The 19,768-nt window shown below is 54.3% G+C and overlaps 1 protein-coding gene across 1 annotated transcript; it reads right to left on the bottom strand.

Moving 5' to 3' along the window:
- Nucleotides 1–2: 2 nt before the first annotated feature.
- LOC144950471 (protein-lysine N-methyltransferase EEF2KMT-like) lies at nt 3–15,232 on the bottom strand. The gene is made up of 10 exons (XM_078880595.1): nt 14,998–15,232; nt 13,756–13,854; nt 10,285–10,341; nt 10,111–10,191; nt 8,416–8,517; nt 7,246–7,379; nt 5,357–5,521; nt 2,266–2,366; nt 1,336–1,503; nt 3–479 (listed from the first exon to the last, which is right to left on the bottom strand). Exons 2-10 carry the CDS (start codon nt 13,837–13,839, stop codon nt 352–354), a joined length of 1,020 nt encoding a protein of 339 aa, XP_078736721.1. The 5' UTR covers nt 13,840–13,854; nt 14,998–15,232; the 3' UTR covers nt 3–351.
- Nucleotides 15,233–19,768: the final 4,536 nt, after the last annotated feature.

Here is a 19,768-nt window from a genome sequence, read left to right as displayed (position 1 = left end):
GCACGCGTGTGTTTAAAACGCGTGTTGATTTATTCGTCGCCAACAAAACGCACAGACGCGCGCGCAGACACAAACAGACATGCACAGCCAAGCAGACGCACGCACAGCCATGCAGACGCACACACAGACACGCAGACGCACACACAGACACAAGCAAAGACGCACGCACAGCCATGCAGACGCACGCAAAGGCTGTGGTCATGGTCCCTGTCTCCTCGGGTTTCTGATGGCCAGTCCTGGGGTTGAAGGGATCTGTGTGGAGGGGCTATGTGAGGGTTCTGTATCAAGGGTCGTGTTAGACATCTCACGCGAGGAGGGTTCTGTGTTAGGGATCTCTATCAGGGGGCCATGTTAGCGGTCTACGCGAGGGGTCCCTGTTGGGTCCCCGGCGCGTATGGAGAGGAGACGCAGGGGGGCGTCCTGGCCGGCGTTGTCGCTCGGCTCCAGATCCACGGCCTCCACCTGCAGAGCCGCCTCACCTGGACACACACACAGAGTCAAAGATCCACCGTGTAGCCCACGCAGGCTGCCGGGGGCAAGAGCTGTTGGCAAGCAGCGCCTGCGAAGGTGCCGATGCCAGCAGCATCAAACCCTTTGTCTTCCCGGCCCTGCTGTTGGCATACCGCGCGCCCAGGTCCTACTTGCGCTCCTCCACACACTTCATTACAGGTAGGAACAACAGTTCCACACTGCCCACCAGGGATTATTTGTCTGTCGTGCATAGCCACGCCCTCGATTTGTATTTCATAGAGCGCTTTGGGCGGGCTCGGCATCACGTGACGCGCCGCCCCACGCAGCTTGCGCCGCGTGACACGGATCGCACGAATGCGCCGTCCAACCAAGTTCCTACCTGCCCACTCCGAAGGAACGTGTTTAAAATATATATATTTTACTAGGTAAGGCCCACTGAGCTAGGTAGCTCTTTTTCAGACGCGACCTGGACATCACAAATAATAGCTCAACGAAGTGGCTCATCATCATCGTGTGGAAATTGATATAGGCCAAATACTGTAAACGCGTGGTGACGTTGATTCTAAATGTGGAGGGAAAAACCGGAGGACCCGGAGAAAAATCCACGCAACCACGGGGAGAGACACACCAAAAACTCCAAATATACAGCAGCAGGCATCAGGGTTGGGATCGAACCCACGACCTCCTGTATACCAGGCGAGGTAGTTAACATCTCCTAGCCACCGTGATGATGATGATGAGAGAGAGAGACACGCAAACTCCAAATATACAGCAGCAGGCGTCAGGGTCGGGACCGAATCCACGACCTCCTTGCATCCCGGGCGAGGTAGTTAACATCTCGCCACACACGACGCGGCGACTCACCCAGGCACCGCAGGAAGAGCGCGTAGGTGTCCTGGTTCCGCACCGCAGAGGCCACGAACCCGACGGGGCCGCCGGCCGTGCCGCCCTCCCCCGGCCCCACGCGGTGAAGCAGCAGCAACCGCAAAACCCGCACCAGGTCGTCGATGAGGTCCGGGTCGTACACCACGTCTAGAGCCGCAGCGGTGGCGAATCGTAGCCGCCGGTGGTTATTTCAGGCTCCGTGTTCTCAGTCGCAGCTCAGGTGAGGCGGCTCGGCTCCGGCTCAAGGCCGCCGTATTTAACTCGAGCCGGCTCTGAGCCATGTTCCTGGCCACACGCTCAGGTTTTTTTTCCAAAAGCTGAGCCAGAGTTGAGCCACGGCTGAGCCGTTCGCTTGTGCGTCTTTTGGAAGCAGCCGAGTGCCACTCCCTACCAGGGTCCCCGTGAGGTGCAGCGCTACTCTCTACCAGGATCCCCGTGAGGTGTAGAACTACTCTCGACCAGGGTCACTTGTGATCTCCAAGACAACGATCTATCGGGGCCCATGTGAGGTGTAGAACTACTCCCTACCAGAGTCCTGTGGCTGTAGAACTACTCTCTACCAGGGGCCCATGTGAGGTGTAGAACTACTCTCTACCAGGGGCCCATGTGAGGTGTAGAACTACTCCCTACCAGAGTCCTGTGGCTGTAGAACTACTCTCTACCAGGGGCCCATGTGAGGTGTAGAACTACTCCCTACCAGAGTCCTGTGGCTGTAGAACTACTCTCTACCAGGGGCCCATGTGAGGTGTAGAACTACTCTCTACCAGGGGCCCATGTGAGGTGTAGAACTACTCCCTACCAGAGTCCTGTGGCTGTAGAACTACTCTCTACCAGGGGCCCATGTGAGGTGTAGAACTACTCTCTACCAGGATCCCCGTGAAGTACAGCACTACGACTCTCTAGCCATACCGGCAGCGAGGATGACTTCGGCGTTCAGCTCCTGCAGCTCCTCCTGCCCCGCGGACGTCCAGTCCAGTGCCACAACCCGGCCGTGGGGGCCCTTCAAGCCCCTAGCAGTAGGGTGGCAGGGTCACAGCGAGGTCAAGTTAGAGTACGGTTAACCCCATCGTCTTGGTTCTTTCGGTAAAGTCACGTAGAATGGAAATAATAAAATAATAACAATAAAACATCTAATAATTCTCACGACGTTTCGGCCACAACGCAAGCAGCCGTCCTCAGGTGGAGAGCAGGTCTGTCGAGGAGACAGAGTCTGAATGACAAGCCCCAGGCTTGGAGCGACTATTTAAGCTGCTAGGATGGAGGGGCGAAGAGCGCCTTGACAAAATAATTTGCATATCAAGAGGAATTTAGCATATTTATGGGAAATGCAGATATGCGATTAGTACTACTTGTGAAATGCGTAGGAGGTTTGACGTTTAACCCCTCTTCCACTCGCACATGCGAGCCAGCCATGGGCCCTCACAGCAAGGGTGGTTTTCCACTGGCAATTTGTCGACTTGAGCCACAGCCAAACCGTGGTTTAAGAGGTGTGGGGGAGCAGCACCTACAGCGAGGGAACAAAAGTATTTGATCCCCTGCTGATTTTGTACGTTTGCCCACTCACGAAGAAATTTCTAACATTTTTGACATGCGTTTTTCTGGATATTGTTGTTGTTATTCTGTCTCTCACTGTTCAAATAAACCTACCATTAAAATTATAGACTGATCATTTCTTTGTCAGTGAGCAGGCGAGATGTTAACTACCTCGCCCGGTATACAGGAGGTCGTGGGTTCGATCCCGACCCTGACGCCTGCTGCTGTATATTTGGAGTTTGCGTGTCTCTCCGTGGTGAGATGTTAACTACCTCGCCCGGTATACAGGAGGTCGTGGGTTCGATCCCGACCCTGACGCCTGCTGCTGTATATTTGGAGTTTGCGTGTGTCTCTCTCCCCGTGGTCGCGTGGATTTTTCTCCGGGTCCTCCGGTTTTTCCCTCCACATTTAGAATCAACGTCACCACGCGTTTACAGTATTTGGCCTCTATCAATTTCCACTGTATGGTCTAGAACAGGGGTCGGCAACCTGCGGCTCCGGAGCCGCATGCGGCTCTTTTGAACCTTGACCGCGGCTCCGGGGCGGATGCTAGCGAGGGGAGGAGGCGCACTGTGACACCTGCTCTGGCGTTGCCGCTGCTGACAGGTCGCCGCTCAGCTCCACACTGCCCGCCCGGTGACAGGCAATAACGTTGCCGTTGCTTTGTCACATGTTTGGAAGAAGTAAAAACCTTCCTGGGCAGCAAAGAGCTCACCTTTGCTGAGCTGGAACAGCCAGAGTGGCTGGAAAAATTACATTTTATGGTAGACATGACAGCACATCTAAACACGCTAAATACAACCCTTCAGGGGAAAGGAGGCACAGCCCTGCACATGCTGGAGGAGGTTTTGGCATTCGAGCGCAAGTTGACAGTGTTTGTCAAAGATTTACAGAGAGGTACACTGTCTCACTTTCCCTCTTTGAGAGAGTTCAAACAAAGTCATGATACGATAAATTTGGAATATTTCAAGTCTGCAATCACCACAATGCAAAGTTCGTTTGGGAAACGATTCTGTGAGTTCAGAGAGGAAAAAACGACATTATCCTTCCCTGTCACTCCCCTGGCGATCGATCCATCCCTATTGAATATGACTGCATTTGCAGGTGTAAGTCAACCTGATCTTGAGATGGAACTGGCTGATATAGCCGACAAAGATATATGGGTGTCCAAGTTCAAATGCTTGACCGCTACTCTTGAGGATGTTGCCCGTCAGAAGGCCATTCTGGCTCAGAATCATAAATGGAGTGATATTGAAAACCTTCCCAAACAGGACAAACTTGTATTCGAAACATGGAATGCCATCCCCAACACTTATATAAACATGAAAAAGTATGCATTTGGAGTCCTGTCGATCTTCGGCTCCACATATGTATGTGAGCAGGTCTTCTCCAACATGAACTATATTAAAAACAAACATCGATCACGCCTCACAGATGACAGCTTGCAAGCCTGTGTGAAAATGAAGGTGACGTCTTACAGCCCTGATGTGCAGACACTGTGCACTGAGGTTCAGGAGCAAAAATCCCATTAACCAGGTAATTTAGCTATTAATTTGCAAAAATATATTTTACATTGTTAAGTGAAAAAGTCCTTTTTTTATTCAGATTGACAGCTGACTGCACGATCCTGTATATAGCAATAAGGTAAGAAACAATATATGCAGTGTTATATTTGTTTTAATAGTTGCAATGGTTTTGCGGCTCCCAGTTTGTTTTTTCCTTCGGAAACGGGTCCAAGTGGCTCTTTATGTCTTAAAGGTTGCAGACCCCTGGTCTAGAAGGTGGGGGGGGGGGGGGCAGCACGTGTCGTACGGGGGGCACAGCGCCTGTGTGTGTATGTAGGGGGGGGGGAAGCGCCTGTGTGTCTGTGTGTGTTAGGGAGAGCGGTAGTGTAGCGGGTAGCGCTACGCTGCGCTATGAACCCAGCGACACGGGTTCGATTCCCGCTCACGGCCAACACCAGTGACGATTATCTGAACCGGTCCCGGGCCCTCCCCTAGGTCGACTCAGCCTCAAATGAGTACCTGGTGCGGTGTGTAAACATCGCCACTGGGGAGACAAAGGCGGTCGGGCGTGGTGCTGGCCACCCACCCCCTCGTGTGCCGTGCCGGCCTTCATAGGTGCTCGCTAACAGCACTTGCCCCTACAGTCTGTTAAGGCTATAGGGGGATCTTTGTCTCTTTGTCTTTGTTAGGAAGAGCAACACCTGTGTGTGTATGTAGGGGGGACAGCGCCTGTGTGTGTATGTAGGGGGGGCACAGCGCCTGTGTGTGTATGTAGGGGGGGCACAGCACCTGTGTGTGTATGTAGGGGGGACAGCGCCTGTGTGTGTATGTAGGGGGGGGACAGCGCCTGTGTGTGTATGTAGGGGGGACAGCGCCTGTGTGTGTATGTAGGGGGGGCACAGCGCCTGTGTGTGTATGTAGGGGGGGCACAGCACCTGTGTGTGTGTTAGGGAGGGCAGCACCTGTCGTGTTGGGGGCGCAGGTGATTGTGGTTCAGCGCCAGGTTGTGCTCCAGCTGCTGCAGCACGGCCGAGTGAGCGTCGCTCAGAACGACCTCGCGGGGGCCGCAGCCCCCCAGCACGGCCAATCCCACCAGGCCCGGGCCCGCGCCCAACTCCAGCACACGCCTGCGGGGTCAAGGGGTTGATTGTTGTTGTTGCTGTTGTTGCTGTTGTTTTAGCTTGTTTACTCAGGAAAGGAAGACATGAAGAAGGTCAACGCATCCTCCGAAGATGCCCTGGACCGAGCCAAATGGAGAAGACAATGCCGAAAAGCGGACCATGTGCCACAGCGGGAACAACGCTAGGAAGAAGACGACTCAGGAAAGCCTCGCTGAGTCCCAAGACTCTTTTTTTCAGGAGGGTCCTGCCAACTTTTTGCAGTGGGGGGGGAGGGGGGGGGCAATGTCGCTGCCGCTGCTGCTGCTGTGCGATCCAAATTGAGTAATTTCAAGGTGATGTTTCAGCATTGGGATGTTTTGGCCAATTCCGGTTACATTGTGTGTGTTTTGCGTTTTTAGCGATGGGAAGAAACCCTTGCAGAACAGTGGCGGGAGAACGTAAAAACTCTCACAGTCACGTTCACAAACTAACACACTCACCCGTAAACTCAATCATTCTAACACACACACGCACTCTGCAGAACAAACTCGTACACGCAGAAAGGCACCCAAGTCGGGAATTGAACTCAGGCACTTCTTACTGCGAGGCGCGAGCGATTCCACTGCGCCACCGTGGTTGAGAGGCATTGGGGGTGGCGGTGGTTCAGGTTCAACTATGGCACTTGTTACTCAAAGCTGTGGGCCGGAAAACCACAGCCCCCCACCGCACCGCTACGAAAGCTGGGATTGTTATGTAATAAACGTCGTTGAAGCGACTTCTGGAATGCGGTCTTTATTCGCCTTTCATTACAACACTCCTTCACGCTGCTGACAGACAGCGTGAGAGGGATAGAGAGAGAGAGACACGCAGCCACGTGGCAGCCTGGGCCACGTGGTAGCCTGGACCACGTGGCAGCCTGGACCACGTGGCAGCCTGGACCACGTGGCAGCCTGGACCACGTGGCAGCCTGGGCCACGTGGCAGCCTGGGCCACGTGGCAGCCTGGGCCACGTGGCAGCCTGGACCACGTGGCAGCCTGGACCACGTGGCAGCCTGGACCACGTGGCAGCCTGGACCACGTGGCAGCCTGGACCACGTGGCAGCCTGGGCCACGTGGCAGCCTGGGCCACGTGGCAGCCTGGACCCCGTGGCAGCCTGGACCACGTGGCAGCCTGGACCACGTGGCAGCCTGGACCACGTGGCAGCCTGGACCACGTGGCAGCCTGGACCACGTGGCAGCCTGGACCACGTGGCAGCCTGGACCACGTGGCAGCCTAGACCCCGTGGCAGCCTGGACCACGTGGCAGCCTGGGCCACGTGGCAGCCTGGACCCCCGCTCTCGCGTGGCCTCCTCCTCCGTTCGTTCCAGTTCTGACCACCTGTTGTTCGTCTCCACCCCTATTTAATACCCGGGTCACATGGTACGTTTCCACCACTCCTGGTTAGCCTCTATGGAATCTTCCAGACTCCACCGTAGGCTCCCGGGACCACGCCCCTGACTCGTCTCCCCATTGGCTGTGGCCAAAGCCAGCAGAACCAATCCTCTACAAACAGCTGTCACCTTTCCATCACGTCAGGGCCACGCCCCCTAGGCTTCCGCCCATGGGCTATGGACCAGGACCGGCAGAGCCAATCATCGTGACGAGTTGTGATCCGTCAACGACCCGGACATAACCTCACATTACGGGTACATCTAAGGTGGCATCAACTCTGTGGTGGGGTAAAGTGTGGGTGGGTGCGAGGCGCCCTCGCCTGTGCTGTAGCAGCTGGCGGTGACTCAGGGCCCAGGATGCCAGGGCCCGCGCCGCGCCCCAGCTCACGAGGCCCGTGGTCCCGTGAGAGACGAAGATGGTGGACTCCCGCAGAGTTACCTGCACACCATCGTCCTGCCGCGCCACGCAAAGCGGAATACCACCCAGTTACACACACACCCAGTTACACACACACCCAGTTACACACACATCACTACCCAGTTACACACACACACCACACACCACCCAGTTACACACACACCCAGTTACACACACATCACTACCCAGTTACACACACACACCACCCAGTTACACACACACCCAGTTACACACACATCCAGTTACACACACATCACTACCCAGTTACACACACACACCACCCAGTTACACACACACCCAGTTACACACACATCCAGTTACACACACATCACTACCCAGTTACACACACACACCACCCAGTTACACACACACCCAGTTACACACACATCCAGTTACACACACATCACTACCCAGTTACACACACACACCACCCAGTTACACACACACCCAGTTACACACACATCCAGTTACACACACACACCACCCAGTTACACACACACCCAGTTACACACACATCCAGTTACACACACATCACTACCCAGTTACACACACACACCACCCAGTTACACACACACCCAGTTACACACACATCCAGTTACACACACATCACTACCCAGTTACACACACCACCCAGTTACACACACACCACCCAGTTACACACACACCCAGTTACACACACACCCAGTTACACACACACCCAGTTACACACACACCAACCAGTTACACACACACCCAGTTACACACACATCACTACCCAGTTACACACACACCCAGTTACACACACACCACACCACCCAGTTACACACACCACCCAGTTACACACACACGACACCACCCCACACAGTCACACACACATCACCCAGTTACACACACACACCACTCCACCCAGTTACACACACACCACACAGTCACACATCACACGATTACACCCAGTCACACACCACACCACTCACCCAGTCACACCATAACCCCCTCCTCCTTCAGCCTGTACACGTCAGCGTACGCCATCACACACACACCACTGGGTAGCTACCATTGTGCGTGTGGTGAGGCTGTGGGTGAGTGGTGCTACCAGCAAGTAGGACTTGTAGCAGAACGGCGTCTCCTCCTGAGACAGAACCTCACCAAACGCCTCGTACAGCGCGTCCACCGGTTCGCAGCCCGCTCGCTCGCACTGCACACAAACACCGACGTCCCACCCACCACACATCCTTCACCGGACACAGTGCAAGTTCCGTTGGCGAGCGCCACGCCCGGCCGCCTTTGTCTCTCCGGTGCTGATGTGTTACACACCGCATGAGGTGCCCATACAAGGCTGAGTCGACCTAGGGGAGGCCCACGACCTGTTCAGATATTCGTCACTGGTGTTTTGGAGTGGAAGATGGCGGCGGCCTCCACTCTGTTGAGTGAGAAATTGCGACGAATGCCGTCAACGACGGCGGCCGAACATCGAACATCGATCATCGATCTCGCCCGGTTCTCCAGAACAACAACGCACGATCACACAGCACACGCTGGCGCTGACCGTGAGCGGGAATCAAACTCCGGTCGCCAGAATATATAAATGTTGTCGTCAAAACCCTCCACCACCTGACACGGACAACTATTAAAGGGTTGTCACGTAAACAGAACGTGGCCAATTCGTCACTAGTACAGCACTAGTGTATAGTGTAGTGTATAGTGTAGTATACTAGTACAGCACTAGTGTATAGTGTAGTGTATAGTGTAGTGTATAGTGTAGTATATAGTGTAGTGTATAGTGTAGTACACTAGCACAGCACTAGTGTATAGTGTAGTATATGTGTAGTGTGTAGTGTAGTGTGTAGTGTATAGTGTAGTATATAGTGTAGTGTATAGTGTAGTACACTAGTACAACACACCGGTTGTGTGTTGGAGAGCCAAGCCACAACATTTACAATCTGAGTACGACGTTTCGACAGTAATTACAACCAGCTTCATCAGGCGACAGCATCAACGCACGCAGCCACCCCACACAGACACTGTGTCACTCACCCCACACCACCTTGCCACTCACTACTCGCCACCCACCCTGTCACTCACCACACCACCCGCAACCACCCACTGTGTCAGTCACTGCACACCACCTGCAATGTGAATGTGCAAGTGAGCGTGCGTGTGAGCGAGCGAATGTGTGCGAGTGTGCCAGCAATTGTGGGGGGCGCTAGTGGAACGGTTAGCGCTGCACTGCGCTACGAACCCGGTGTAACCCGAGTTCGATTCCCGCTCACGGCCACCAACACCAGTGACGATTATCTGAACCGGTCCTGGGCCTCCCCGAGGTCAACTCAGCCTAAAATGAGTAGCTGGCACAATGTGTAAACATGGCCACTAGGGAGACAAAGGCGGCCCGGCGTGGTGCTGGCCACCCACCCACCAGAGGTCGCAACCGGGTACCCGATACCCGTACCCTACCCGATACCCGGCTACCCGTACCCTGGTGCGGCCGGGTACGGGTACGGGTAGGCCGTGAGTCACCGGTGAGTAACCGTTTGTCACTCATTTCGGGTAGGGTACGGGTAGGGAACGGGTACCCATACCCGGCCGGGTACGGGTACGGGTACCCGTTTGCGACCCTGGTGCGGCCGGGTACGGGTAAGGAATCAAAACCCGTTTGCGACCTCTGCCACCCACCCCTTCCGCGTGTCATTCCGGCCTTCACAAGCGCCACTCACAAACAGCACCTGCCCCAGCAGTCTGAATCAGCTATACGGGGGATCTTTGTCTTTGCTTTGAGTGGGCCACTCACCGCTGCTATGAGCGTCTTGAGGAGGAGGCGGCGGTAGGTGAGGGACGGGGGGAACCGCATCCCCAGGGGGTGCCTCACCGTCTGGGGGGGGCAGGTGGGGGGGGGGGGGTCACGGTGAGCGACTCGCAGGTCAAGAGGTCACACAGCAGGGGTCAATGGGCGGGGGGACCTCACCTGCTCCAGCAGGGTGCGAGCTGTGTCCGGGTCATCCCGGATCCGAGTCGCGTAGCCCTGCGCAGCGTCACACCACGGCAAGGTCACACCGTAGCATTACATCACACTCATCATACCACGACAAGGTCACACACCGTAGCAGTCATACCACACCCATCATACCACGAGAAGGTCACACATCGTAGCATTACACCACACCCATCACACCGTAGCATTACACCACACCCATCACACCACGGCAAGGTCACACCGTAGCATTACACCACACCCATCACACCGTAGCAGTAACACCACACCCATCATACCGTAGCAGTAACACCACACCCATCACACCGTAGCAGTAACACCACACCCATCACACCGTAGCATTACACCACACCATCACACCGTAGCATTACACCACACCCATCACACCGTAGCATTACACCACACCATCACACCGTAGCAGTAACACCACACCCATCACACCGTAGCATTACACCACACCCATCACACCGTAGCATTACACCACACCCATCATACCGTAGCATTACACCACACCCATCATACCGTAGCATTACACCACACCCATCACACCGTAGCATTACACCACACCCATCACACCGTAGCATTCACACCACACCATCACACCGTAGCATTACACCACACCATCACACCGTAGCAGTAACACCACACCCATCACACCGTAGCATTACACCACACCCATCACACCGTAGCATTACACCACACCCATCATACCGTAGCATTACACCACACCCATCATACCGTAGCAGTAACACCACACCCATCACACCGTAGCATTACACCACACCCATCACACCGTAGCATTACACCACGCCCATCACCCGGTACAGTCACACCACACCCATCACACCACGGCAAGGTCAAACAACAAGGTCATACAATAGCATAGTTACCCCACGGCATCACATCGTGGCATCGTCACACCGCAGCATAACCACGCGACATACTGGGTGTGTATGGGTGTACTGGGTGTGTATGGGTGTACTGGGTGTGTGCAGGGTGTGTCTGTGTGTATACTGTGTGTATGTATACTGTGGGTGTGTGCTGTGAGAGTGGAGTGTATGGTATGGTGTGTATGGTGAGATGTGTGTGGTGGGGCGTGTGGTGTGTGTGATGTGTGTGGTGTGTGTGATGTGTGATGTGATGTGTGTGATGTGTGTAGTATGTGTGTGGTGTGTGTGTGGTGTGTGTGTGGTGTGTAGTATGTGTGTGGTGTGTGTAGTGTGTGTGTGTAGTGTGGTGTGTGTGTGTGGTGTGTGTGGTTTGGTGTGTATGGTAACATGTGTGATGTAATGTGTGTGGTGTGATGTGTGTGGTGTGTGTGTGTGGTGTGTGTGTAGTATGTGTGTGGTGTGTGATGTGGGTGGTGTGATGTGTGTGTAGTATGTGTGTGGTGTGTGTGGTGTGTGTGTGTAGTGTGGTGTGTGTGTGTGGTGTGTGTGGTTTGGTGTGTATGGTAACATGTGTGTGTGTAGTATGTGTTGTGTGTGTGTGGTGTGGGTGTGTGTGGTGTGTGTGTGGTGTGTGTGTGTGTGGTGTGTGATGTGTGTGTGGTGTGTGATGTGTGTGATGTGTGTGTGGTGTGTGATGTGTGTGGTGTGTGTGTGGTGTGTGTGTGATGTGTGTGTGTAGTGTGTGTGTAGTGTGTGTGTAGTGTGTGTGTGTGGTGTGTGTGTGATGTGTGTGATGTGTGTGTGTAGTGTGTAATGTGTGTGTGGTGTGTGTGTGTGATGTGTATGTGTGTAGTATGTGTGTGTAGTGTGGTTGTGTGGTGTGTATGGTGTGTGATGTGTGTGTGTGATGTGTGTGTGTGATGTGTGTGGTGTGTGATGTGTGTGATGTGTGTGTGGTGTGTGATGTGTGTGTGGTGTGTGATGTGTGTGTGTGTGGGTGTGTGTGGTGTGTGATGTGTGTGTGGTGTGTGTGTGTGGTGTGTGATGTGTGTGTGTGGTGTAATGTGTGTGTGGCTGGTGTGTTGTAATGTGTGTGTAGTATTTGTGTGGTGTGTGTGTATGATGTGTGTAATGTGTGTAATGTGTGTGGTGTGTGTGATGTGTGTGTAGTATGTGTGTGGTGTGTGTGTATGATGTGTGTAATGTGTGTGGTGTGTGATGTGTGTGGTGTAGTATGTGTGTGTGGCGTGGTGTAATGTGTGTGTGGTGTGTGTAGTATGTGTGGTGTGTGGTGTAGTATGTGTGTGGTGTGTGTATGATGTGTGTATAATGTGTGTGTGGTGTGTGTGTATGTGTGTGGTGTGTATGATGTGTGTGTGGTGTGTGTGTATGATGTGTGTAATGTGTGTGTGTGTATGATGTGTGTGTGTAGTATGTGTGTGGCGTGGTGTGTGTGTATGATGTGTGTAGTGTGTGGTGTGTGTGGTGTGTGTGTGTGTGGTGTGTGTGTGTAGTGTGTGGTGTGTGGTGTGTGTGTGTGTGGTGTGTGTGGTGTGTGTGTGTGTGTAATGTGTGTGTGGTGTGTGTGTATGATGTGTGTAATGTGTGTGTGGTGTGTGTTGTGTGTGTATGATGTGTGTGTGTATGATGTGTGTGTGTATGATGTGTGTAATGTGTATGGTGTATGATGTGTGTGTGTGTGGTGTGTGTGTGTGTGGTGTGTGTGTATGATGTGTTGTAATGTGTGTAGTGTGTGTGTATAATGTGTGTGGGGTGTGTGTGGTGTGTGGTGTGTGTGTATGATGTGTGTAATGTGTGTGTGTGTAGTGTGTGGTGTGTGTGGTGTGTGTGTGGTGTGTGTGTGTGGTGTGTGTGTATAATGTGTGTGTGGTGTGTGTGTGTGTGGTGTGTGTGTATGATGTGTGTAATGTGTGGTGTGTGTGGTGTGTATAATGTGTGTGTGGTGTGTGTGGTGTGTGTGGTGTGTATAATGTGTGTGTGGTGTGTGTGTGTGGTGTGTGTGGTGTGTGTGGTGTGTGTGGTGTGTATAATGTGTGTGTGGTGTGTGTGGTGTGTATTGATGTGTGTGGTGTGTGTGGGTGTGTGGTGTGTATGATGTGTGTGTGGTGTGTGTGGTGTGTATAATGTGTGTGGTGTGTGTGGTGTGTATGATGTGTGTAATGTGTGTGTGGTGTGTGTGATGTGTGTAGTATGTGTGTGGTGTGTGTGTATGATGTGTGTGTGGTGTGTGTGGTGTGTGTGATGTTGTGTGTGATGTGTGTGTGGTGTGTGTGGTGTGTGTGTGTATAATGTGTGTGTGGTGTGTGTGTGTAGTGTGTGGTGTGTGTGGTGTGTGTGTGTATAATGTGTGTGTGGTGTGTATGATGTGTGTGTGGTGTGTGGTGTGTGTGGTGTGTAATGTGTGTGTAGTATGTGTGGTGTGTATGATGTGTGTGTAGTATGTGTGTAGTATGTGTGTATGATGTGTGTAGTGTGTGTGTGTAGTATGTGTGTGGTGTGTGTGTTGTGTGTTGTGGTCTTGAGCTGTCCTCACGTCCAGCGCCAGCAAGCGGAGGGGCCGCATGGCGAGGAAGGCGCGCGTCAACTCCACGTTACCATGGCCATTCCGCTCCTCCATGTGTCTCCGCTCACCCTGATCAATACACAAGCACCCTGATCAATACACTCACCCTGATCAATACACTCACCCTGATCAATACACACACTCACCCTGATCAATACACTCTCACCCTTATCAATACTCTCACCCTGATCAATACACACACTCACCCTGATCAATACACACTCTCACCCTGATCAATACACACTCTCACCCTGATCAATACACACTCACCCTGATCAATACACACACTCACCCTGATCAATAAACACTCGCCCTGATCAATACACACTCGCCCTGATCAATGCACACTCTCCCTGATCAATACACACTCACCCTGATCAATACACACACACCCTGATCAATATACAGTCACCCTGATCAATACACTCGCACCCTGATCAATACACAATCACCCCGATCAATACACACTCACCCTGATCAATACACACACTCACCCCGCGTTCCCCCTCACCCCTCCCCCCCTCACCCCGCGTCTCCCTCCCCCCCTCCCCCTCACCCCCCTCACCCCCCCTCACCCCGCGTCTCCCCCCCCCCCCTTACCCCCCCCCTCACCCCCCCTCACCCCTCCCCCCCCCTCACCCCCCTCCCCTCACCCCGCGTCTCCCCCCCCCCTCACCCCCCCTCACCCCGCGTCTCCCTCACCCTTCCCCCTCACCCTCACCCCCCCCTAACCGCCCCCCTCCCATCCCCCCCTCACCCCGCGTCTCCCTCCCCCCCCCTCCCCCCCTCCCCCCCTCACCCCCCTCCCCCCCTCACCCCCCCTCCCCCCCCTCACCCCCCTCCCCCCCCTCACCCCGCGTCTCCCTCCCCCCTCCCCCTCACCCCCCCTCACCCCGCGTCTCCCTCCCCCCCTCACCCCCCTCCCCCCCTCACCCCGCGTCTCCCTCCCCCCTCCCCCTCACCCCCCCCTCACCCCGCGTCTCCCTCCCCCCCTCACCCCCCTCCCCCCCTCACCCCGCGTCTCCCTCCCCCCTCCCCCTCACCCCCCCTCACCCCGCGTCTCCCTCCCCCCCCTCACCCCCCTCCCCCCCTCACCCCGCGTCTCCCTCCCCCCCCTCACCCCCCTCACCCCCCTCCCCCCCCTCACCCCCCTCCCCCCCTCACCCCGCGTCTCCCTCCCCCCCCTCACCCCCCTCACCCCCCTCCCCTCACCTCACGACCGGCGTTCTCTCAGAGCGCCGCTCCTCAGCAGTTACCCTCCTCGCTGCTTATATAATGTGACGTCGCTCTTTATGTTACTGTTGTCGTTGGTTGTTGTTGTCGTTGGTTGTTGTCGTTGGTTGTTGTTGTGGTTGTTGATGTCGTGCCGCGTCTCGGCGCCTTCAACGAGGAGGGCAAAGAGGAAGAAGCTCGCGCGGTTCGCTTTGGCGGCAGCGGCGCCATTGGCCGCGTGTAGCAGTGGGAGGGGGGTGCGGGGGGAGGGGCTTGGTGGGGGGGAGGGGCGGGTGGGGGGAGGGGCGGGTGGGGGGGGGCTTGGTGGGGGGGAGGGGCGGGTGGGGGGAGGGGCGGGGTGGGGGCGGGGGGAGGGGCGGGGGGAATATGGAGGGATGGGGGCGGGGGATAGGCGGGAGAGGGGGACGTGGCGGGGTGAGGGGCGGGGTGGGGGGAGGGGCCGGGTGGGGGGGAGGGGCGAGGGGAAGATGGAGGGGGTGGGGGGAGGGGTAAGGGGAGGATGGAGGGGAGGGGGGCGGCGGGGGGTGGAGTGGAACGCGACTTGGCCGCTCCATCTCCACCCCGATGGAGCTCCCCTCGCTCACGGGGCTCCATGTCGTGGAAACCTTCTGACCACGTGCCCCGACTGGGGCGTCTGTGAGAGAAGAGCTTCATAGCTCATCGGGTTTCCTCGCGCAGTCCGAACAACAACAAATGATGCTTCTGAACGTGACAAACAGCACACATTGCAGCACGCGCCTATGGGGCCGTCCATAAATGACGTCACGCGATTTTGGACGAATTTTACCCCCCCCCTTCGTCACGCGGCGTCACAAAAAGTCAGACCCCCCCCCTCAAGTATGACGTCACAAAGCTCTGCCCCCCCCCCCGAAAAAAAATAAAACATGCTTCAAATCGCTTTAAACTATTGTCGTTGTAGTGCGTATTTAATGACAAACATTTATTAAAAAGTATTTAATTAAGTAGAACGTGTTGTCTATATTTATTTAAAGTTGCGCATTTTGATGTGACGTCACATTTCTTAACCCCCCCACCCTCGTCACACATCGTCACAAATGTCTGACCCCCCCCCCCCTCCTAGGTGCGTGACGTCATTTATGGACGGCCCCTATGTTCGTTTAACTTCTTTCGCGCCGTACGTAGCCAACCGCGCGCATCGGAAGTGGCGGGGGAAGGACAACATCACTAAACACAACAACAACAAGAAGCAAGATAGTTTGTCAATGTAGATGATGATGACGATGATGTAAAGGTTGCACAGCTCCCAGTGGCTGTCTATAACACCGCAAGGGAAGAGCGTTCCAGACGGCCACGGAGTCGCGTCTGCAAGCGCCGCGGTGACCGCCGCCTTTGCCCGACGGCGTGGTGATGGTGGTGATGATGATGGTGGTGATGGTGGTGATGGTGGTGATGGTGGTGGTGATGGTCGTGGTGGTGGTGATGGTCGTGGTGGTGATGGTGGTGATGGTCGTGGTGATGGTGGTGGTGATGGTCGTGATGGTGGTGATGGTCGTGGTGATGGTGGTGGTGGTGATGGTGGTGATGGTGGTGATGGTCGTGGTGATGGTGGTGATGGTGGTGATGATGATGGTGGTGATGATGGTGGTGATGGTGGTGGTGATGGTGGTGATGTCGTGGTGATGGTGGTGGTGATGGTCGTGGTGATAGTGGTGGTGATGGTCGTGGTGGTGATGGTGGTGGTGATGTCGTGGTGATGGTGATGGTGGTGATGGTCGTGGTGATGGTGGTGGTGATGGTGGTGATGGTCGTGGTGATGGTGGTGATGGTCGTGGTGCACTCGTGGCGAGCACCTTGCGTGTGTTGTGTGTGTTGCGTTTGTTTTGCGTGTGTGTTGTGTGTACGTGTGTGTGTTGTGTGTACGTGTGTGTGTTGTGTGCGTGTGTGTGTTGTGCGTGTGTGTTGTGTGTGTTGCGTGTGTTGCGTGTGTGTGTCTGCCTCATCGAGTGGGTATTGTGCAAAAATAAAACCATCGACAGTTCCTGGAGAACTGTGCACTCCTGCGGTGCCTTTCGTCTTCCTCTGTAGGTAGCCATCACACGGCCGGGTACGGGTACCCGGCCGGGTACGGGTACCCGGCCGGGTACGGGTACGGGTACCCGGCCGGGTACGGGTACCCGGCCGGGTACGGGTACGGGTACCCGGCCGGGTACGGGTACGGGTACCCGGCCGGGTACGGGTACGGGTACCCGGCCGGGTACGGGTACCCGGCCGGGTACGGGTACCCGGCCGGGTACGGGTACGGGTACCCGGCCGGGTACGGGTACCCGGCCGGGTACGGGTACGGGTACCCGGCCGGGTACGGGTACCCGGCCGGGTACGGGTACCCGGCCGGGTACGGGTACGGGTACCCGGCCGGGTACGGGTACGGGTACCCGGCCGGGTACGGGTACGGGTACCCGGCCGGGTACGGGTACGGGTACCCGGCCGGGTACGGGTACGGGTACCCGTTTGCGACCTCTGCATCACACGCGGATTTGGGCAAACGCGTGCAGTGTCATCCATACGGTCCACCCGTATTGGGTTTTGAGGTCCATACGGCGTACAGCCGTTTCAATACGGGCAAAAATAAAAAAAAATATAATGTGTTTGTCTCTTTGTTTGTGTGTCTAGCTCGTGATGGGGCTTGGTAGGAGGAACGCTGAGATGTATCAGGTGCACGGAGTGACCAATCAGGTCTGGATTGGTCTGTAATAAGGTAGAGGAGGCCACTGATAAGGGGTTGATATACACTATACACTACTACTGTACATTTTACACTACACAAAAACGATTAAAAATATATATTTAAAAAATATATATAAACGCAATTCCGCATGCAAATGAGGAAACGCTTCAAGCAGTCAACTTCCACTCGCAAGTTCATTCGGGGAAATAAAAATGGGACAATCGAGAAAAGTCTTCTGGGTTCTTTCGGTAAAGTCACGTAGAAGGGAAATAATACAATAATAAAAAATAAAACGTAATAAAATAGTATATTATTTTATAATGTTTTATTTTTATTATTTATTTGTTTGTGTTTCTACCTCGTGATAAAATAATATATTATTTTATTATGTTTCATTTTTATCATTTTATTATTTCCCTTCCACGTGACTTTACCGAAAGAACCAAGAAGATGAATCCCTGCAGTCACGAAAGCTTTAAATAGAAATCGAGTGAAGGTTCAGCGAGCGGCCAAAAAAAAAGACGAAACTCTGCAGATGCAAACCAACAGGTCAACTCGCCTGACGCCTTGCTCTGTGTGTTATATATCAATGGGGGACTGTTATACTGGTAGGAACCTCCTGGTTACACCAGCCCACAGGGGATTATTACGTCTGTCCATCCGTCGAGCATCATTTTTGTAGTATTTTAGTATAAATACATGCAAATTTTGATTCATATGTTGTTTTTTCTGACTTTATGTGAACGAAAAGATACAAATTCGCCCGTTTTCTCATTGAAAAGAGGTACATTTCAACGCCTTTATTCAGGCGGGGTTGAATAATTGAATATCGCGGTCTTGGCTGTCGCGGCCCTTTCCAAGAACCCCCCGCGATAATCAAGGGTCTCCCACACACTTCTGATTCTGTACACTGTGCTGCGGGCATCGCGTTTTGTTCAAGTTGATGCGATTATAATGACTGTATCATTAACCAGAGTGCACGTTCTCTCACCCACGTGCGCCTCGTTCCGTCTCTCAATGCAATCCCAAGCGTGCGTCTCTCTCCACGCTCTCCTGTGTGTGTGTGTTCCACGAGATGTGGTGGATGGTCGCGGTGGCGAGATGTTAATTCTCTCGCCTGGTCCACAGGAGGTCGTGGGTTCAATCAATCCCGACCCAGACGCTTGCTGTATATTTGGAGTTTGCGTGTCTCTCTCTCATCATCATCATCACGGTGGCTATGAGATGTTAACTACCTCGCCTGGTATACAGGAGGTCGTGAGCTCGATCCCGACCCTGATGCCTGCTGCTGTATATTTGGAGTTTGCGTGTCTCTCTCTCATCATCATCATCACGGTGGCTAGGAGATGTTAACTACCTCGCCTGGTACACAGGAGGTCGTGGGTTCCATCCCGACCCTGATGCCTGCTGCTGTATATTTGGAGTTTGCGTGTCTCTCTCTCTCTCTATCATCATAATCATCACGGTGGCTATGAGATGTTAACTACCTCGCCTGGTACACAGGAGGTCGTGGGTTCCATCCCGACCATGATGCCTGCTGTATATTTGGAGTTTGTGTGTCTCTCTCTCCGTGGTGAGATGTTAACCACCTCGCCTGGTACACAGGAGGTCGTGGGTTCCATCCCGACCCTGACGCCTGCTGTACATTTGGAGTTTGCGTCTCTCTCTCTCTCTTTCCCCGTGGTCGCGTTGATTTTTCTCCGGATGCCCCGGCTGTTATAAATGTCCACGTGATAATCCCACTTCGTTGAGCTTTCGTTTTCGATCGCCAGAGTCGCTTCCGTAAAAGCGCTAAACAGCCTATTGGAGCCTTTGCTGGTCTGTCGCCAGCATGCAACATAAGCGCGCACTGGTTGAGAACTCCCTCTCTGAGCCACGGCCTACGTAGGGTGCGAAAGAAGTTCAACTAACATACGCAGTGCGCTGTCACTCTGAAGCATCATGTATGTTGAACTTCTTTCGCGCCGTACGTAGACAACCATGCTAATCGGAGGTGCGGTGTTGAGTCTATGGGTAGTAGTCTATGGCAGGGGTGGGGAAAAAAGTATTTGATCCCCTGCTGAT

Source organism: Lampetra fluviatilis, chromosome 58, assembly GCF_964198595.1.
Source record: "Lampetra fluviatilis chromosome 58, kcLamFluv1.1, whole genome shotgun sequence".
NCBI classification, from domain to species: Eukaryota; Metazoa; Chordata; class Hyperoartia; order Petromyzontiformes; family Petromyzontidae; genus Lampetra; species Lampetra fluviatilis.
The sequence above is the reverse complement of the archived record's forward strand: the minus strand, read 5'-3'. Positions and strand labels throughout refer to the sequence as shown.